This window comes from Gymnoscopelus braueri (genome assembly GCF_963280865.1).
Source record: "Gymnoscopelus braueri genome assembly, chromosome: 16".
NCBI lineage: Eukaryota > Metazoa > Chordata > Actinopteri > Myctophiformes > Myctophidae > Gymnoscopelus > Gymnoscopelus braueri.
In genome coordinates, this window is record NC_137616.1 from 49496423 (window position 1) to 49513660 (window position 17238).

At 39.2% G+C, this 17238-nt stretch overlaps 1 protein-coding gene across 1 annotated transcript in view; it reads left to right on the forward strand.

Annotated features, from left to right (window-relative positions):
- Positions 1–3584: 3584 nt before the first annotated feature.
- nbas (NBAS subunit of NRZ tethering complex) overlaps positions 3585–17238 on the forward strand; it is a 245306-nt gene continuing 231652 nt past the window's right edge. Inside the window, exons 1-5 of the mRNA XM_080452909.1 lie at positions 3585–3695; positions 6086–6137; positions 6801–6837; positions 13697–13774; positions 16025–16072. Coding sequence (XP_080309035.1) covers positions 3603–3695; positions 6086–6137; positions 6801–6837; positions 13697–13774; positions 16025–16072 — 308 coding nt within the window. The 5' untranslated portion in view covers positions 3585–3602. The remainder of the gene's footprint in view (positions 3696–6085; positions 6138–6800; positions 6838–13696; positions 13775–16024; positions 16073–17238) is intronic.

Here is a 17238-nt window from a genome sequence, read left to right on the forward strand (position 1 = left end):
CGACTGCCATCTTGTGGAAGTGCTTGTTATTGCACCCTGCCTCGAGCTGTGCATCATGGCAAATAGTATGTTTCACACACACACACACACACACACACACACACACACACACACACACACACACACACACACACACATACACACGCACACGCACACGCACACACAGGTTAACTTGAGAAAGGTTAAGAAAGAAACAAGCTAAGAAACAAGGTTAATCGCATGCTCGAACTAGCAGAAAAAAGCTTCCTCGATGACAAAATTGAGGAAAACAAAAGCAAACCACGAGAGCTTTGGAAGCTATTCAACAACCTACTAGGCTGCAGCAAGAAATTGAAAACCAGGTTTACAAACATAAGCCTCAAGGTGAATGACACTCTCATCACATCCAAACATGAAGTGAGTAAAATCCTCAACATATTCTTCACGACCATAACCTCAGATTTGGTTGAAAAACTTCCCCCTCACTCTGGGTGCTATGGTGAAGAACATGTTGACTCATTTTACAAAAAACAGGGTGTACGGAAAGATGATTTTAAACTCTCCCCTGTGAAAACAGAAGAGGTGTTTAAAAAATTGAGTGCTCTTCATCAACACAAAGCCACAGGCCTCGACAATATCCCCGCCAAATTTCTAAAAGACTCGGCCGCCTCCATTGCTCCAATCATTACCCACATAATAAACCTCTCCATCATACAGGGACGGGTCCCTAACGATTTCAAAAAAGCAAGGGTGACCCCTCTGTACAAAAAAGGAAACAAATTAGACCCTGGCAACTACCGCCCTATTTCTATTCTTAGCTCCATCTCGAAAGTCATGGAAAAAATAGTCTATGAACAGGTCGATAAGTATCTTGCCGAAAAAAATCTAATTTACAAATTCCAATCTGGTTTCAGAACAAACCACTCCACTGACACATGCCTTCTCTATTTGAACGACTCTATCAAACAAGATGTCGACAAGGGCAAATATTGCGGCATGGTCATGCTGGACCTCCAAAAGGCCTTTGACACCGTCAATCACCCAATTATGATCAATAAGCTCAAAGCAATAGGTTTTGATGATACGTCAGTGAACTGGATGAGATCCTACCTGGAAGGGAGGGAGCAAGTGGTGGAAGTAAACGGCACCCAGTCCCCCCCCCTCCCTGTGACTTGTGGTGTCCCACAAGGAAGTATACTAGGACCTTTACTGTTCCTGATATATGTGAATGACATGTCATCGGCCTGCGACTGCAAGCTGTTCCTGTTCGCAGATGACTCGGCCCTGCTAGTCTCGGACAGGGACAGGCTGCAGGTTGAGAAAACTCTCAGCTCCGAACTCAACAAGATCTGCATCTGGCTCTCTGACAACAAACTTTCATTACACCTGGGTAAAACTGAATCCATCCTCTTTGGGTCCAGTCCTAACCTTAGCAAGGCAGAGAGTTTCACGATCAAAGTGGGTGATAATGTCATCAAAAGAAAGGATGAAATTACCTACCTGGGCTCCATCTTGGAGGCAAACCTCTCCGGTAACAAAAACGCCGAAAAAGTGATCAAAAATGTCAACCGAACAACACGCTATTTGTGGAGGATTGATCGCCTAGTCAGTAAGAATACTCTGAAGATTCTTGCAGGGGCCCTCATTCAAGGTCATTATGATTATGCATGCACTTCATGGTATCACAACACCTCCAAGGCCTTAAAAACAAGGCTCCAAACATCCCAAAACAAACTTGTAAGGCTACTTCTTGGCCTCAATCACAGAACCCATCTAACCCCTGCTCATTTTGCTAGGATTGGATGGCTTAGGGTTGAGGACAGAGTACAGCAACTTGCTATGGGCCTGGTCTTCAAGATACACCACAACATTGGGATCCCCCTGTATTTGTCAAAATACTTCAAAAATGTTAATGAAGTCCATGATCATAACACCAGAGGCAGCTCCACTGATCATGTTCAACCCAGATTTGGCTCAACTAAGGGTATGAACTCATTCTCATGCTATTCATCAAAAATGTGGAATGCCCTACCAAAAGGAGTAAAGGAGTGTAAAACCCTACTCACTTTCAAAACTGCCCTAAAGATACACCTTCAGGAGGCTGCAATTCGAAAATGGCCCCTGTCTAAGTCTTAACCTACCCCTCCCTACCCCCCCCCCCCTCTTTCATTTTCCTCTTTTGTATATATATATATATATATTTTTTTTCTCTCGTCATACCAGTAACCTGAAAGCTGATTGTATGACATTCTGTATAGTAGTGTGTATATCTGCCTGCCTCTTATATTTCATCATGATTTGTGTGCATGGGGTCCTCATCTTAAACAAGCGTAATGCTTAATGAGGGTTTCCAGTTTAGTAGACCTTGTATTGTGAATTTGTACTTCCATGTACTGTTATGTACTGTCATGTACTATTCTCATGTCTTTCTAAATAAACTACATCAATCAATCAAACATATAGTTGCCATTCAGCTTTGTTTCTTTTTTTCCATTTGAAAATAGCCGATCTACAAGCTCACAATGTGTAGCGATGCGACGCATTACGAGCTTGTAGATCTGCTATTTTCAAAAGATTTTTTATATATTTGAAAACCTGAAATGGGACATTCTGCATAATGTGTATTTCCATTTTTGGTAAAGTTCATTTTGATACCAAAACTTTTGTACTTTTACTCAAGTAATTTTTTAATTCCGGACTTTTACTTGTAACAGAGTATTATTATACATTGCAGTATTGACAGTTTTACTTATAAGTAAAACCTTTGTAATTTGTAATTTTTTGGGTGAACAATCTCTTTAACTTATGTAAACAGTTTTAACTCTATGATACAGTCAGATAAATGTTACTGCGTCACAGCTATTTCATTCAACATAGTTGGAGGATTGTTTACTGCGTCATTCCCAGTGGTGGAAAAAGTACTCAAATTCTTTACTTAAGTAAAAGTACCAATACTGCAATATAAAAATACTTTGTTACAAGTAAAAGTCCAGAATTCAAAATTTACTTGAGTAAAAGTACAAAAGTATTGGCATCAAAATGTACTTAAAGTATCAAAAGTAAAAGTACTAAATATTTGAAAATAGCAGATCTACAAGCTCACAACGCGTCGCGCTGCGACGCGTTGTGAGCTTGTAGATCGGCTATTTTCAAATAGACTATGTATAAAATAGGGCTAAAGTGGTATGTATGTTTTATAATGTAATAATTTATATCTGAAAAGTAACTAGTAACTAAAGTTTTCGAATAATTGTAGTGGAGTAAAAGTACAATATTTTCCTCTGAGATGTAGTGGAGTAGAAGTAAAAGTATTGGAAATTGGAAATACTCAAGTAAAGTACAAATACCTCAACATTGTACTTAAGTACAGTACTTAAGTAAATGTACTTAGTTACTTTACACCACTGGTCATTCCATACACTGCACGTTCATTAAACATTATAGCATTTAAATTGCGTAAACCCATGATCTGCTGAACGTGCTGCTACGTAGGCTACGCAGCCTATGCGGGCTACGTAGGGCTACGTATTCTACGCAGCGCGATATATGATTGTCCCTCTCGGCGCGCCGTACCGTCATAATCCGTGACGTGACAGCCGCATCATCAGACAGTAACAGTAAACATGGCTGATGTCGTCACCGTGGGAGCGGAGGATGACAACATTCTGTATGATCTACTCATCAACACAGAATGGAACACAGAGACAGACACTCAGGTGGGTTTAGAGAGGCTTCTCTCCGCAGCCTGGACTCTGTGGGAAACGTTTAAACCTGTTAAATGTCTGATAAAAGGACTCTTTCTGTCAGTCAGATGAACCGGTAGCCCTGAAACATTTACAGTCATGGATGAACTTCAACCTGGTGTTTGCACTTTCTCCCTTTTCGGTCCGTACATCTACATTAACGTGCATATTTCAAAAATAAAGTGCCTAACCCATGGCTACGGATGTTACAATTACGTACGGGCTCTCAGAAATACCTGTATCCTCCGTATTGTTCAATAAGAACGCATTTTAATTCGATTGGTGGCCATTTTCTCCGAATTTCCTGGCGTATGATTTGAATTGCGCCAACTGACCTTATCGGTCGGGAGGTGTATTGCACTCTGGATACATTATAACTCTATGAGGAAAATGGCCACCGATCGGATTCAAATGCTTTTTTATTGAACAATACTGAATATAGGGGTACTTGTGAGGGGCCGAACATAACTGTAACATTTGTGGCCACAAGGCAAACACTTTATATTTGAATGTGAACGTTTTATGTAGATGTACGGGACCGTAAAGGTATAAAGTACAAACTACCAGGTTGAAGTTCATCCAGGACTCTCATAACCATGTGATCCGGCGGGCCACGTCGCACTCTAATGACCATCATCACGAATTATTGTTGCTTTGATACAAGTTTACATTAATATGAATATATTAATATATCACAATATATATATTTGTACTATGTTTATTAATTATAACAACATTCCAACATTTTCCCCGCTAGAAGCCTGTTGTGTAATACAAATACAAAATACATTCGGAAATACATTCGGATGTCAGATTCTTAATTTGTCTCGCGCCGACTAAAAGCAGATCTACAAGCTCTCAACGCGTGGCTGAAGCCACGCGTTGAGAGCTTGTAGATCTGCTTTTAGTCGGCGCGAGACGCCTCGCGCGACAGAGGATAAATGATTAGGCGTTTGCTTGGCTAAAAGTTTACATACATTAATATAATATAAACAATAAAGCCTGGATGTTTTTTTTCTTCTCTCTGTTTATTAAATATAAGACAATACTTGTATTTAACTTATACTTACCACTCTAGGCAGCATATTTATGTATATAGACCAATTATTTGTTTACCAACATTGAGACTGGATGCACAGGTGATTCTCAACCTGTTGTTTCGCCCTCTTGTGTGCAGTGGTGGAAAAAGTACTCAAATACTTTACTTAAGTAAAAGTACCAATACTGCAAAATAAAAATACTCTGTTACAAGTAAAAGTCCAGAATTAAAAACTTACTTGAGTAAAAGTACAAAAGTATTGGCATCAAAATGTACTTAAAGTATCAAAAGTAAAAGTACTAAATATTTGAAAATAGCAGATCTACAAGCTCACAACGCGTCGCGATGCGACGCGTTGTGAGCTTGTAGATCTGCTATTTTCAAATAGCCTAGGTATAAAATAGGGTTAAAGTGGTTCATGTATGTTTCATTATATCATAATTTACATCTGAAAAGTAACTAGTAACTAAAGTTTTCAAATAAATGTAGTGGAGTAAAAGTACAATATTTGCCTCTGAGATGTAGTGGAGTAAAAGTATTGGAAATTGGAAATACTCAAGTAAAGTACAAATACCTCAAAATTTTACTTAAGTACAGTACTTGAGTAAATGTACTTTCCACCACTGCTTGTGTGTTGGCTAGTGAGGCGCTTAGCGAGACCTGACAGAATGGGTTTCATTTGCAACCAGTGTGACGCTTGCAACCAGTGTGACGTCGTCTATATGTGTTACTGCGTCACACAGTTCATTCATTCAACATACAGTTGGAGGATTATTTACTGCGTCATTACATACACGGCACGTTCATTGGTATTGTATGCAGTGGTGGATAAAGTAGCTAAGTACATTGAGGCTATACTAAAGTACAAATTTGAGGTATTTATACGTACAGTATTATCAATTTTCAGTATGTTTACTTAATTACTTCTACTCCACAGCTCCACTATGTCTCCGAGGCAATTATTGTGCTTTTTACTACAATTATTTGAATACCTTACTTTGAAGATTTGTATTATTATTATTATTACAAAACACACATTAACTGCTTTATCCCTATGTACTTTAGGTCTGCTATTTGAACATAGCAGACCTACAAGCTAACAAGGCATTGCACATGTATGTGACTTGTTGAAGTTGTTGTGAGCTTGTAGATAGGCTGTTTTTTTTGGCACACGGCGACGCGGTCGTGTGATGAAATATGAATCTGTGTTAAAGGGTCCATTTGGTTCCATTTGTACACTCCATTTGTAGTACACTCTCTCTGAGAGTTTAATGTTTTATCTATGCCATTATATCTTAATAAATAACTTTGTAATTATTTTCAGCTACGAGGAATCAAGGAGCAGAGCTCGTCCGTTATAGCAAAAGCAGTGACAGGTAAGGAGCTGAATGATGGTACTCTGGGATGGGACCATTATGAAAAATACATGTCATGATTATTGGGACAAACATGATTGTGATTAACGATATCGCACTTAAAACAACACTTTTGTACAACCACTTGAACACCCCCAGGGCGTAATGTTCGCCAAAAAATAGCAGATCTACAAGCTCACAACACATTTTTTTGTAGCGAACATTTTTAACTCAATTCTTTGCTTCTGGGGGGTCCCTGGAACAACATATTTTTAGATGTCAGTGGCCAAATACATATCATTTTGGGGGTCCTTGACATGAAAAAGTTTGAGAACCACTGATATAGAAACAAGTTTTTTCAGAATACTGTTGGGATTTAGAAGACATTTTTAGAATCAGCTTCAGGTCTTAATGGGTTAAATGGACTGAATTTGCAGCTCAACAACAGCTAATTCATCCTAGTGTATGACTAAGGACAATTTCACCATAAATCAAAATCTCAATAAGATTATTGTGAGTGTTTTTTTATTGTGATAAGCGGTAATAATGATTATAGTCCCATCCCCACTTAGTACTTTATGTGAATGTATTTGTATGTAGCTACTACTAGCTATGTTGTTTGTACGTTTGTTGATTTAAAATGGTTTTGCGGTTGTAAAAGTTTATACCGTTGATGTTTTACAGGGCCTTTCCGGTTCTTCCTTCACTATTTGTGGTACAGGTGAGTCACATTTCATTATAATATCAGCTCTACTTAGCTACATCATGTCTTTTATGTTACGGTTGAGTCCATACAAAACTGGCAGTAACACGCTTCCTATGCATCCCATGTCTATTATGCATTGTAAGCATACTTATAATGCATTATAATCTGTCTATAATGGTGTATAAAATTATAGTTGTAAGAACTCATAAATACCCATAATGCTTCATAACAATAGTCATGACTAGTGGTCGAAAAAGTACTCAAATAATTTACTTAAGTAAAAGTACTCTAGCAATACCACATTATAAACATACTCCGTTACAACTAAAAGGCCTGTGTTCAAAATGTTACTTGAGTAAAAGTACAAAAGTATTGGCATCAAAATATACTTAAAGTACCAAAAGCTAAAGTACTAAAATGTTTGAAAATTGCAGATCTACAAGGTCACAACGCGTCGATCGGCTTTTTTCAAATATCCTATGTATAAAATAGGGCTAAAGTGGTTAATATGTGTTTTATAATATAATGATTTAGATCTGCAAAGTCACTAAACTTTTCAAATAATTGTAGTGTAGTAAAAGTACAATATTTACCTCTGAGATGTAGTGGACTAGAAGTAAAAGTATTGACATTTGGAAATACCTTAAAATAGCAGATCTACAAACTGCCGCTCTATGAGCTTGTATATCTGCTATTTTTAAATAGCCAAAGTATAAGATAAAGGTTCAAATCTAAAATGACAGATGCTTTCCTGTTCTTAACTCTTTAACTGACCGAGTAAAATAGTGTAATAGTGTCACATAGTTCAATGGTTCTCAAAGTGGGGTCCGGGGACCCCCAGGGGTACTTGAGGGGGTTCCAGGGGGTCCCCAGCTAAATGATGGATAGGAACCAAATGGACCCTTATGGGTCTGTAACTCTGAGAGTATACAAATGGAACCAAATGGACCCTAACGGGTCCATTTGGTTCCATGTGTACACTCTCAGAGTTGAATTAACATTGATTTTACAATATAAATTGGGGTCCCAGAGATATAAATGTAATTAAATGGGGGTCCGTAGCCTAATGCATGTCAAACTGGGGGTCCTTGAAATTAAAATGGTTGAGAATAACTGCTAGAGCCGTAAAGATCTTCTCTTATGGGGGTCCCTGGCTTATCTTTTCAATTGGGGGTCCGCGGGCTAATAAGTGTCAATTTGGGGGTCCTTGACATGAAAAAGTTTGAGAACCACTGGGTTGAAGTTCGTATTGCAGGCTGGTGTAGAACAACAGAACAGCCAGTAATCTCAGCTCATCCTTCATGGAATTCAATCCACTGCAGCACACAGACAGTCCAATGTTCAGCGTCTTCACAGTGATTACAGAGATATGATCTGAGTCCACCTGGCTCTGTGTTGTGTGTACTGTACAACAGATTGTTCCTGTTCCACTGGAAAGCTTGTATGTCCACAACCATTACTTTTTAGATAATGGAGAAAAACTAGGGATGCACCGAATGGGAAATTCTTGGCCGAAACCGAATGCCGAAAATAGAAAACAGTTGGCCGAAAACCGAATACCGAAAGGCCGAATATGATAAATATATATACATATATATAATGAATTTATTTGTTTACCAATGTTGATCAGCTACCTGATTATGGCAAAAGACATGATTATGGCAAAACTTAAATAATAATCACTATTATGGGTCCATAAAACATTTATTCAGCACTTTTGAATCCATACATTAATTCCAGACTGACTGCTGAAAGATTGTAAAATGTAAACATTTATATAATTATATAATAATAATATTCCACATTTTATTCCACGACTTTTTGAAAATAGCATTGTTTCGGTGTCTTTCGGTGATATCGGACGTTATGTTTCGGTGTCTTTCGGCCGATATGTTTCGGTGTCTTTCGGCCGATATGTTTCGGTGTCTTTCGGTGATATTTTTTCGGCGTTAAAACCCTTTCGGCCGAAAGCCGAAAATGCATTTTTCAACAATTGTCGGCCGATATGTTTCGGTGGCCAAATATTCGGTGCATCCCTAGAGAAAACAATAAGAAACTGTGGATCCCAATAGAGTACAGAAGTCCTGATGTCACTCGTTCATCCCCTGGTAATAAAAGTAATTTCTCTATGGAGAATAACATTGGGTCATCTTAGAATCGTCTCATATAAGAATTGTGGTCCAAAAATAAACATACTGTCTCTGCGATATTGTCAAATGATAGTCAGTCACTTATGTTTGATATAGTCTGTTTCTGGCGAAAATTTAAAGGGATATTTCACTTTCAAAACAACTTTTGGTCATTTTATCATCTACTCAGGCCTTTGTAAGCCCCCCAGACAGTTTTTAAGTTGCTCGATTCAGTATTTATATATTTGATATTCATTTTATCAGACACGCCCCCTTCCTATACAAACCCATGGTAACTTTAAACTCCATTTTAACCATGTTAGATTAGTCGAAAAGACCCGTCCTTGGTTCTGGTGACTCACCCTGCCCTCCTAATGCGTGAGGGGGCCGTGTTTTTCCGATTATTCTTTTCATTTATTTTATTTTATTTTTTTATTGTATTTTATGTTTTTAATTTTCAAAAAAAAAAATATTAAAATAAATGAAAACAGTAATTGAAAAAACACGGCCCCCTCGTGTATTAGGGGGGCAGGGTGAGTCACCAGAACCAAGGACGGGTGTTTTTGGTGAATCTAACATGGTTTAAATGGAGTTTGAAGTTACAATGGGTTTGTATAGGAAGGGGGCGTGTCTGATAAAATGAATATCAAATGTCTAAATACTGAATCGAGCAACTTAAAAACTGTCTGGGGGGTTCACAAAGGCCTGGAGAGACGATAAAATGACCAAAAGTTTTTTTGAAAGTGAAATAACCCTTTAACTAATTTGGCGGAAGTAACATTAGCGTTTTCTCACCGTCAGTTGATGCTTCATATCCATAAGAGTCAAACCGCCGGGATCATTAGTTTATTTTTGGAACACAGTTCTTATTTGACGCGATATTAAACACGTCTATGGGGATTCAGAACGGGGGGTGGAAAACCGCAATCCAGGTAGGATGTGTAAATTACGTCAGACTTCGGTGCTCTATGGATCCAACGTAGTTATTATTCAGTCCCGAGTTCTTGTTAATATTTTTGTTGAGACCTTATAAAGGCCAGGTCTATGGATTATAATTCATTATAATGTTATTATAGACATAGCATTATAGACCCGACCTTTAAGTGAAACATTTTTACTCTGATTCTGGGGGTCCCTGGAACAGCATATTTTGAGATGGGGGGTCCACGGCCAAATACATATAATTTTGGGTGGTCCCTGACATGGAAAAGTTGGTGCACCACTGATATAGCAACATACCGTTAGGATTTAGAAATCTTTTTTAGATATGTACAGTATAAGGCCGCGGACCCACATCTCAAAATGTTTCGTCCCCCCCCCCCCGAATCGAAGATTTGAGTTACAAATGTTCGCTTTGAAAATTTTTATATATTCAAATACTTGCACAAATCTTCGATGATTTAAAAAAAAATAGCAGAACTACAAGCTCGTAGCGCGGCGCACTCGGTGCCGCGCTACGAGCTTGTAGATCTGCTATTTTTAAATAGCCAAATAAATCTTAAAAATGCGTTCCCGGTCTTCATGGATTAATTCATGAAAAACATAAAAAGTTGATATAACGTGAGATATAAGGTTTCTGCGTGACGTTCCACCATGGTAGAACAGATGGTTCTCGGGGCTCTGCGGTGCAAAGCAATATAAAGCTTTGGCACGCAATCTACACTTATATCCTCTCAGCAGGCTGTTAGCGAGAACCATCAATAACCTTGTGTGTGTGTGTGTGTGTGTGTGTGTGTGTGTGTGTGTGTGTGTGTGTGTGTGTGTGTGTGTGTGTGTGTGTGTGTGTGTGTGTGTGTGTGTGTGTGTGTGTGTGTGTGTGTGTGTGTGTGTGTGTGTGTGTGTGTGTGTGTGTGTGTGTGTGTGTGTGAGATAGTAGTCCCCCCCCACTAGTACCGTTTCCTTTGTATCTGTCGGGATGTATAATTAATGTACCCAACACCTTTTTATCCATTAAGACCAGGAGGAATGCATGCGTGTCATTTTTATGATTTCTTTGGCTATTATATACAGATATACGAGCTTGTAGATCTGCTAATAACAACATTTAGCGTGGAAAATGTGCGCAAATCTTTGAATATAATGTTTTGAATTGAACATTTTTAACTCCATTTTGGTCCCCTGCCAAATACATAATTTTTTTGCGGTCCTTGACATGCAGCATTTTTAGATATGTATTTGACCGCGGACCCCCATCTCAAAATGTTTTGTTCCAGGGACCCCCCCCCCCCCCCCCCCAGAAGCAAAGATTTGAGGTTCAAATGTTCGCTTAAAAAAATCAAAAAAAAATCAAAAATGTTCACAAACTTTCACGGTTTAAAAAAAAAATAGCAGATCTACAAGCTCGCAGCGTGACACGAAGTGACGCGCTGTGAGCTTGTAGATCTGCTATTTTTTTTAATTGGCTGGGCGCTAGAAGAACTGTGTTCTCTACACTAGGCACTTTTTTAATTCTTCCTTTCAAAGCCCATTGCATAATAATACAATCCTCCTCAAACAACATGCAGGAAGGAGTGCACTTTGCCCTGTTTGCTTCAGAACGGTTGCAAAGAATGCTAAAAACCTCAAATCTATATCAAGTAACTAATTACTAAGTTCTAATGCGTAAACCAAGTCTGAAGTCTGAATACTAATGTGTCTAATCTAAAATTGAAATCTAAATGGAAAACAAATAGGCTTAATTAATGCTTATCTCAGCACCATTGCTGGCCCATCTAACAGCCATTGGGAGGACATTGATTTTGTGTGTTCATGTGTTGTACATTTATTGTGTCTTTGTGTTTCATCATTGGTGTAAAGTAACTAAGTACATTTACTCAAGTACTGTACTTAAGTACAATTTTGAGGTACTTTTACTGGAGTATTTCCAATTGTCTATACTTATACTTCTACTCCGCTACATCTCAGAGGCAAATATTATACTTTTACTCCACTACACTTATTTGAAAACTTTAGTTACTTTGCAGATATAAATAATTATTATAAAACATACATTACTACATTTCTCAAACTAATAAATAGATACATTAATGAATACAATCAACCCACCCCTTCCTCCTATATAACAGCTAAGGATGTCATTTTTATACATCCTCTTAACACATTCCACGCCAGAGTTTAATATCATAATGTACTCACCAGTGCCAGCGATTTATTGTTGTTTTTTTGTTTTTTTCACGTCGTCACAGACCTCGCTAAATACCTTAAGATTGCACGTTAAACTGTTTGTAGACACACAGGGTAGCTGTGTGAGACGCCCAGAGAAGACCGTTTCAATCGGCGATCGTCCATTTTGAAGTTGTCGCGGCTTATGTTAAACAGCGATCTACGAGGAGAAAAAAAACTCAAGAGATAATGGAGGATTAGGGGAAGATTTAGAGCGAGAGCGGGTGGGAACGAAAATCTCCGGATACGGATATTTCCGTTTCCGGGTGTGCTACAATGAAATGTGTCACTGCGAACGAGGCCTACAATGAAATGTGTCACTGCGAACGAGGCCTACAATGAAATGTGAACCTGCGAGAAAAAAAAAAAAAAAGACCACTTCGCGTCGATCTACGCCAGGGGTTCTCAACCTTTTCAGGCCGCGACCCCCAAAATAATGATATTATTTCCCGCGATTTTTTTTTGCGGTTCTGGACGGATTGGGTATGTTTTTTCCCGGTTTTTGGTTACTTTCTTTCGGTTTTAGGGTTAGGGTTAGGGTTAGGTTATTTAATTATAATAGGTTATTTGATAATTATTAGGGTTAGGGTTAGGGTTAGGGTTCCTAATGTTAATAATGAAATATTTTTATCTTTAATTTAGTAAATTAACTGATAAAACATGAATTAATAATAACATAAAAAAAAAATTAGAAACTTTTTTTTTTTTTTTTTTTTTTCACATTCACCAAAAAATCTGGCGACCCCCCCCCCAAATTATTTGGCGACCCCCCCTGGGTTGAGAACCACTGATCTACGCGACTGGCACGCTGCGCAATTATTTCGGTTCGCGTAGATCTACGCGACTGTGATACACTGACTTCTCTTAGTGGGGTGTACAATAACTTTCTTTAGGTTAAGCTCACTGCTTTGTGTTCATTGGCTGACTGCTCTGTGTGTCTTTGTGTTCATTGGCTGACTGCTCCGTGTGTCTTTGTGTTCATTGGCTGACTGCTCCATGTGTCTTTGTGTTCATTGGCTGACTGCTCCGTGTGTCTTTGTGTTCATTGGCTGACTGCTCCGTGTGTCTTTGTGTTCATTGGCTGACTGCTCCGTGTGTCTTTGTGCTCATTGGCTGACTGCTCCGTGTGTCTTTGTGTTCATTGGCTGACTGCTCCGTGTGTCTTTGTGTTCATTGGCTGACTGCTCCGTGTGTCTTTGTGTTCATTGGCTGACTGCTCCATGTGTCTTTGTGTTCATTGGCTGACTGCTCCATGTGTCTTTGTGTTCATTGGCTGACTGCTCCGTGTGTCTTTGTGTTCATTGGCTGACTGCTCCGTGTGTCTTTGTGTTCATTGGCTGACTGCTCCATGTGTCTTTGTGTTCATTGGCTGACTGCTCCATGTGTCTTTGTGTTCGTTGGCTGACTGCTCCATGTGTCTTTGTGTTCATTGGCTGACTGCTCCATGTGTCTTTGTGTTCATTGGCTGACTGCTCCGTGTGTCTTTGTGTTCATTGGCTGACTGCTCCGTGTGTCTGTGTGTTCATTGGCTGACTGCTCTGTGTGTCTGTGTGTTCATTGGCTGACTGCTGTGTCAATCTCAGTCCCTCCAGCTCCTTCCTGCCTCCTGGTTTGGTCCGCCTGGCCAACAAGCAGATCAACTGGCAACTGGTGCTAGCAAGGTACAGTGCACACACACACACACACACACACACACACACACACACACACACACACACACACACACACACACACACACACACACACACACACACACACACACACACACACACACACACACACACTCGTATAGTGGTGGAAAGTAACTACGTACATTTACTCAAGTACTGTACTTAAATACAATTTTTAGTTACCTTTTCCTTACTGGAGTATTTCCAATGTTCAGTACTTGCACTTCTACTCCACTACATCTCAGAGGCAAATATTGTACTTTTACTCCACTACAGTTATTTGAAAACTTTAGTTACTCGTTACTTTGCATATATAAATTATTATATTATAAAACACACATTAACCACTTCAGCCCTATTTTATACATGATTTATACATGATCTACCAGCTCACAACGCGTCGCATCGCGACGCGTTGTGAGCTTGTATTTCATCCATTCTGTTGAAAAGAAAAAAAAACACTGTCAGTGTCCGGCGACTCCAAATGGGGTCCCGACCCCAACTTTGGGAACCCCTGACATACATGAGGCTACAGACCCCCATTTAATGGCATATATAGACCCCAATTTATATTGTAGAATCAATGTTAATGTAACGCTGAGAGTGTACAAATGGAACCAAATGGACCCGTTAGGGTCCATTTGGTTCCATTTGTACACTCTCAGAGTTACAGGCCCATAAGGGTCCATTTGGTTCCATTTGTACACTCTCAGAGTTACAGACCCAAAAGGGTCCATTTGGTTCCATTTGTACACTCTCAGAGTTACAGGCCCATAAGGGTCCATTTGGTTCCATTTGTACACTCTCAGAGTTACAGATCCATAAGGGTCCATTTGGTTCCTCACTATCTTATCATTTAGCCAGGGACCCCCTGGAACCTCCTCAAGGACCCCTCGGGGTCCCCGGACCACACTTTGAGAACCAATGCTCTATATTGCACCATATGATTGCTACTGTATAGGCCTGGAAATGGAGTAAAACACTTTTGGAAAACTTTTGTAATGTGTGGCAACCCTGTGTGTACTTTGGGCGCACACACACACACACACACACACACACACACACACACACACACACACACACACACACACACACACACAGTACAATCATTTAATTGTACTCATTACAACATAACAAACAAACCACAAAGTCTGCTTCTAATGGGTTATTGATTCAGTCGTGTAAGACAGAGTTAAACGAAGGCAGATTGATGCAGCAGAGGACTATTAGACGAGGATGTTTCCATTTAGCCTCTTATCTACTTTTATAAAGTCTTTCTCTTCTCTATTCATCCTCTCCTCCCCGAAATGATCACCGACCTTTTCCTAATAATGCTCCCAATCATTACACTGTTCTTCTTCCTCCAAACCTGCTTCTATCTCCGTGGTTTATTAGACGTGTTTTTTTTTACTTTATAGACAACTTCTTATTGTATTTTTTTAAACATTTCTATCCGACAATTTTGAGAGATGTGTCCAGTGAGAGGGGGGGGGGGGGGGGGGAGAGGGCAAAAGAAAATCTCGCCTGCCCTAAATGTAATTCCTGGGGACGCTACTGGTTGTGGCCAGTTGAATGTGGCTTGTTTTTGCCTAAAAACAACAGAAATGGAGATAAAAACATTTTTCCACCACGAATAAACAAGCTGTTTAAAAAAATCCTATCCTTTTCTGACAGGCGAGGCATCATTCATAGGGTAGCAAACAGCGCCATCTGGTGGAAAACCACTGAAGACACAAATCTCGTCAAACTCGTCAGTGGCAGGCTTCTCCTTTGCCTGCCACTGATGAGATTTCTTGTCAGATTCTGCTAAGAGTTAATATCTTCTGGTTTTAGACACGTCTCTTACGTTCTTCCTTCTCTCCCTCCCTGTTTTTAACTCCTTTTTTTAAAAATTATTATTGTGGTTGGTGTTGAAGTACATCCATACATCACAACAGTAATGAACTTGCAATATACTGACTGGTACATCTTTCACATTTACAGGAGGTGAAAAATGCAATGAATTGACTTCAGAAATAAAAATGAATTAATGACCCTCTCTCTCTGTTTTATTCATCCCTTTGTTCTCTCTCTCTCTCTCTCTCTCCCTCTCTCCCTCCCCCTCTCTCTATTTCTCTGTCTCTGTCTCTCTCTCTCTCTCTCTCTCTCTCTCTCTCTCTCTCTCTCTCTCTCTCTCTCTCTGTCTCTCTCTCTCTCTCTCTCTCCCCCTCTCTCTCTGTCTCTCTGTCTCTCCCTCCACAGTAATGGTAAACTGTTGGCGGTGGTTCAAGACCAATCTGTGGAGATTAGGTAACTATTGAACTGTGTGTGCATGTGTTAATTAATGCTGTGATTTATAGCTTCCTCCATTAAAAAAAAAGTGTGTGTGTGTGTGTGTGTTGGGAGGAGGCGGGGGGGGGGGGGGGGGGGTGGACAGGCTGGGTGTTAGAGACATTATTAGTGTGAGTATACTTGTGTGTGTGTGTGTAGGTGTGTACACATCTCTATAGTCAATCAGTGTGGTTTTAGTGCACGCACACAGACCTAGAGCAATTTAGTTGTTTACAAATGCATTTCTAAAGTCCTATGTGGGCGCTAGATGGCAAAATATACTTAAAGGTAGGGTAAGTGATATTTTTTGGTTAAAACAAAAAGTATTTTGTTAAAAGGTTAAAATACTATATTCTGGTAGTAATTATTGCTATAGAGTGTTTTTTCAGTAACAGATGTCTCCCTGTCTCTCCAGCTGTTAAATAAACAGAAAATCAATTTTTCGGTAGGTGTCAAAATCTCAGCCAATCAGGAGAAAGTACCCATTTTTAAGCTTAATTTGTATAGTGTTCCAGTTCCAATTTTGTCTGCTCATTTCTTAGTGTCATCACTTCCAATCTCACTTGTTTAATCTGTATCCTGATTGAGTTCTCTATCCTGGTTGGATAAAATTGGAAATGAAACTGAAACTGAAACGAAAATGCATTTTCTGTTTAATAAAGAGGTGGAGAGACAAGGAGACTCCTTTTACTGAACAAACACTCTATAGCAATGAGTACTATCAGAATATAGAGCTATTTAACACTTATTTTAACCAAAGCAAATCACTTACCCTACCTTTAAAATTCCAAAAGTAAAAGTACAAAAATGTTTGAAAATAGCCTATGTATAAAATGAGTTTAAAGTGGTTAATGTATGTTTTATAATATAATAATTTATATCTGCAAAGTATCTAGTAACTCAAGTTTTCAAACAATTGTAGTGGTGTAAAAGTATACTATTTGCCTCCATGAGATGCAGTGGAGTAGAAGTAAAAGTACTGGAAATAGGAAATACTCCAGTGAAGTAAGTACAGTACTTGAGTACAACCTGATGATTCCTCGCTCCTCCTCTTATCCTCACTCCAACCAATAGAGGCTATACCATAGAGGTATAATATAACTAGAGGGCGGATTGCCCCGCCCCCAGCTATCATTTCAATGAAT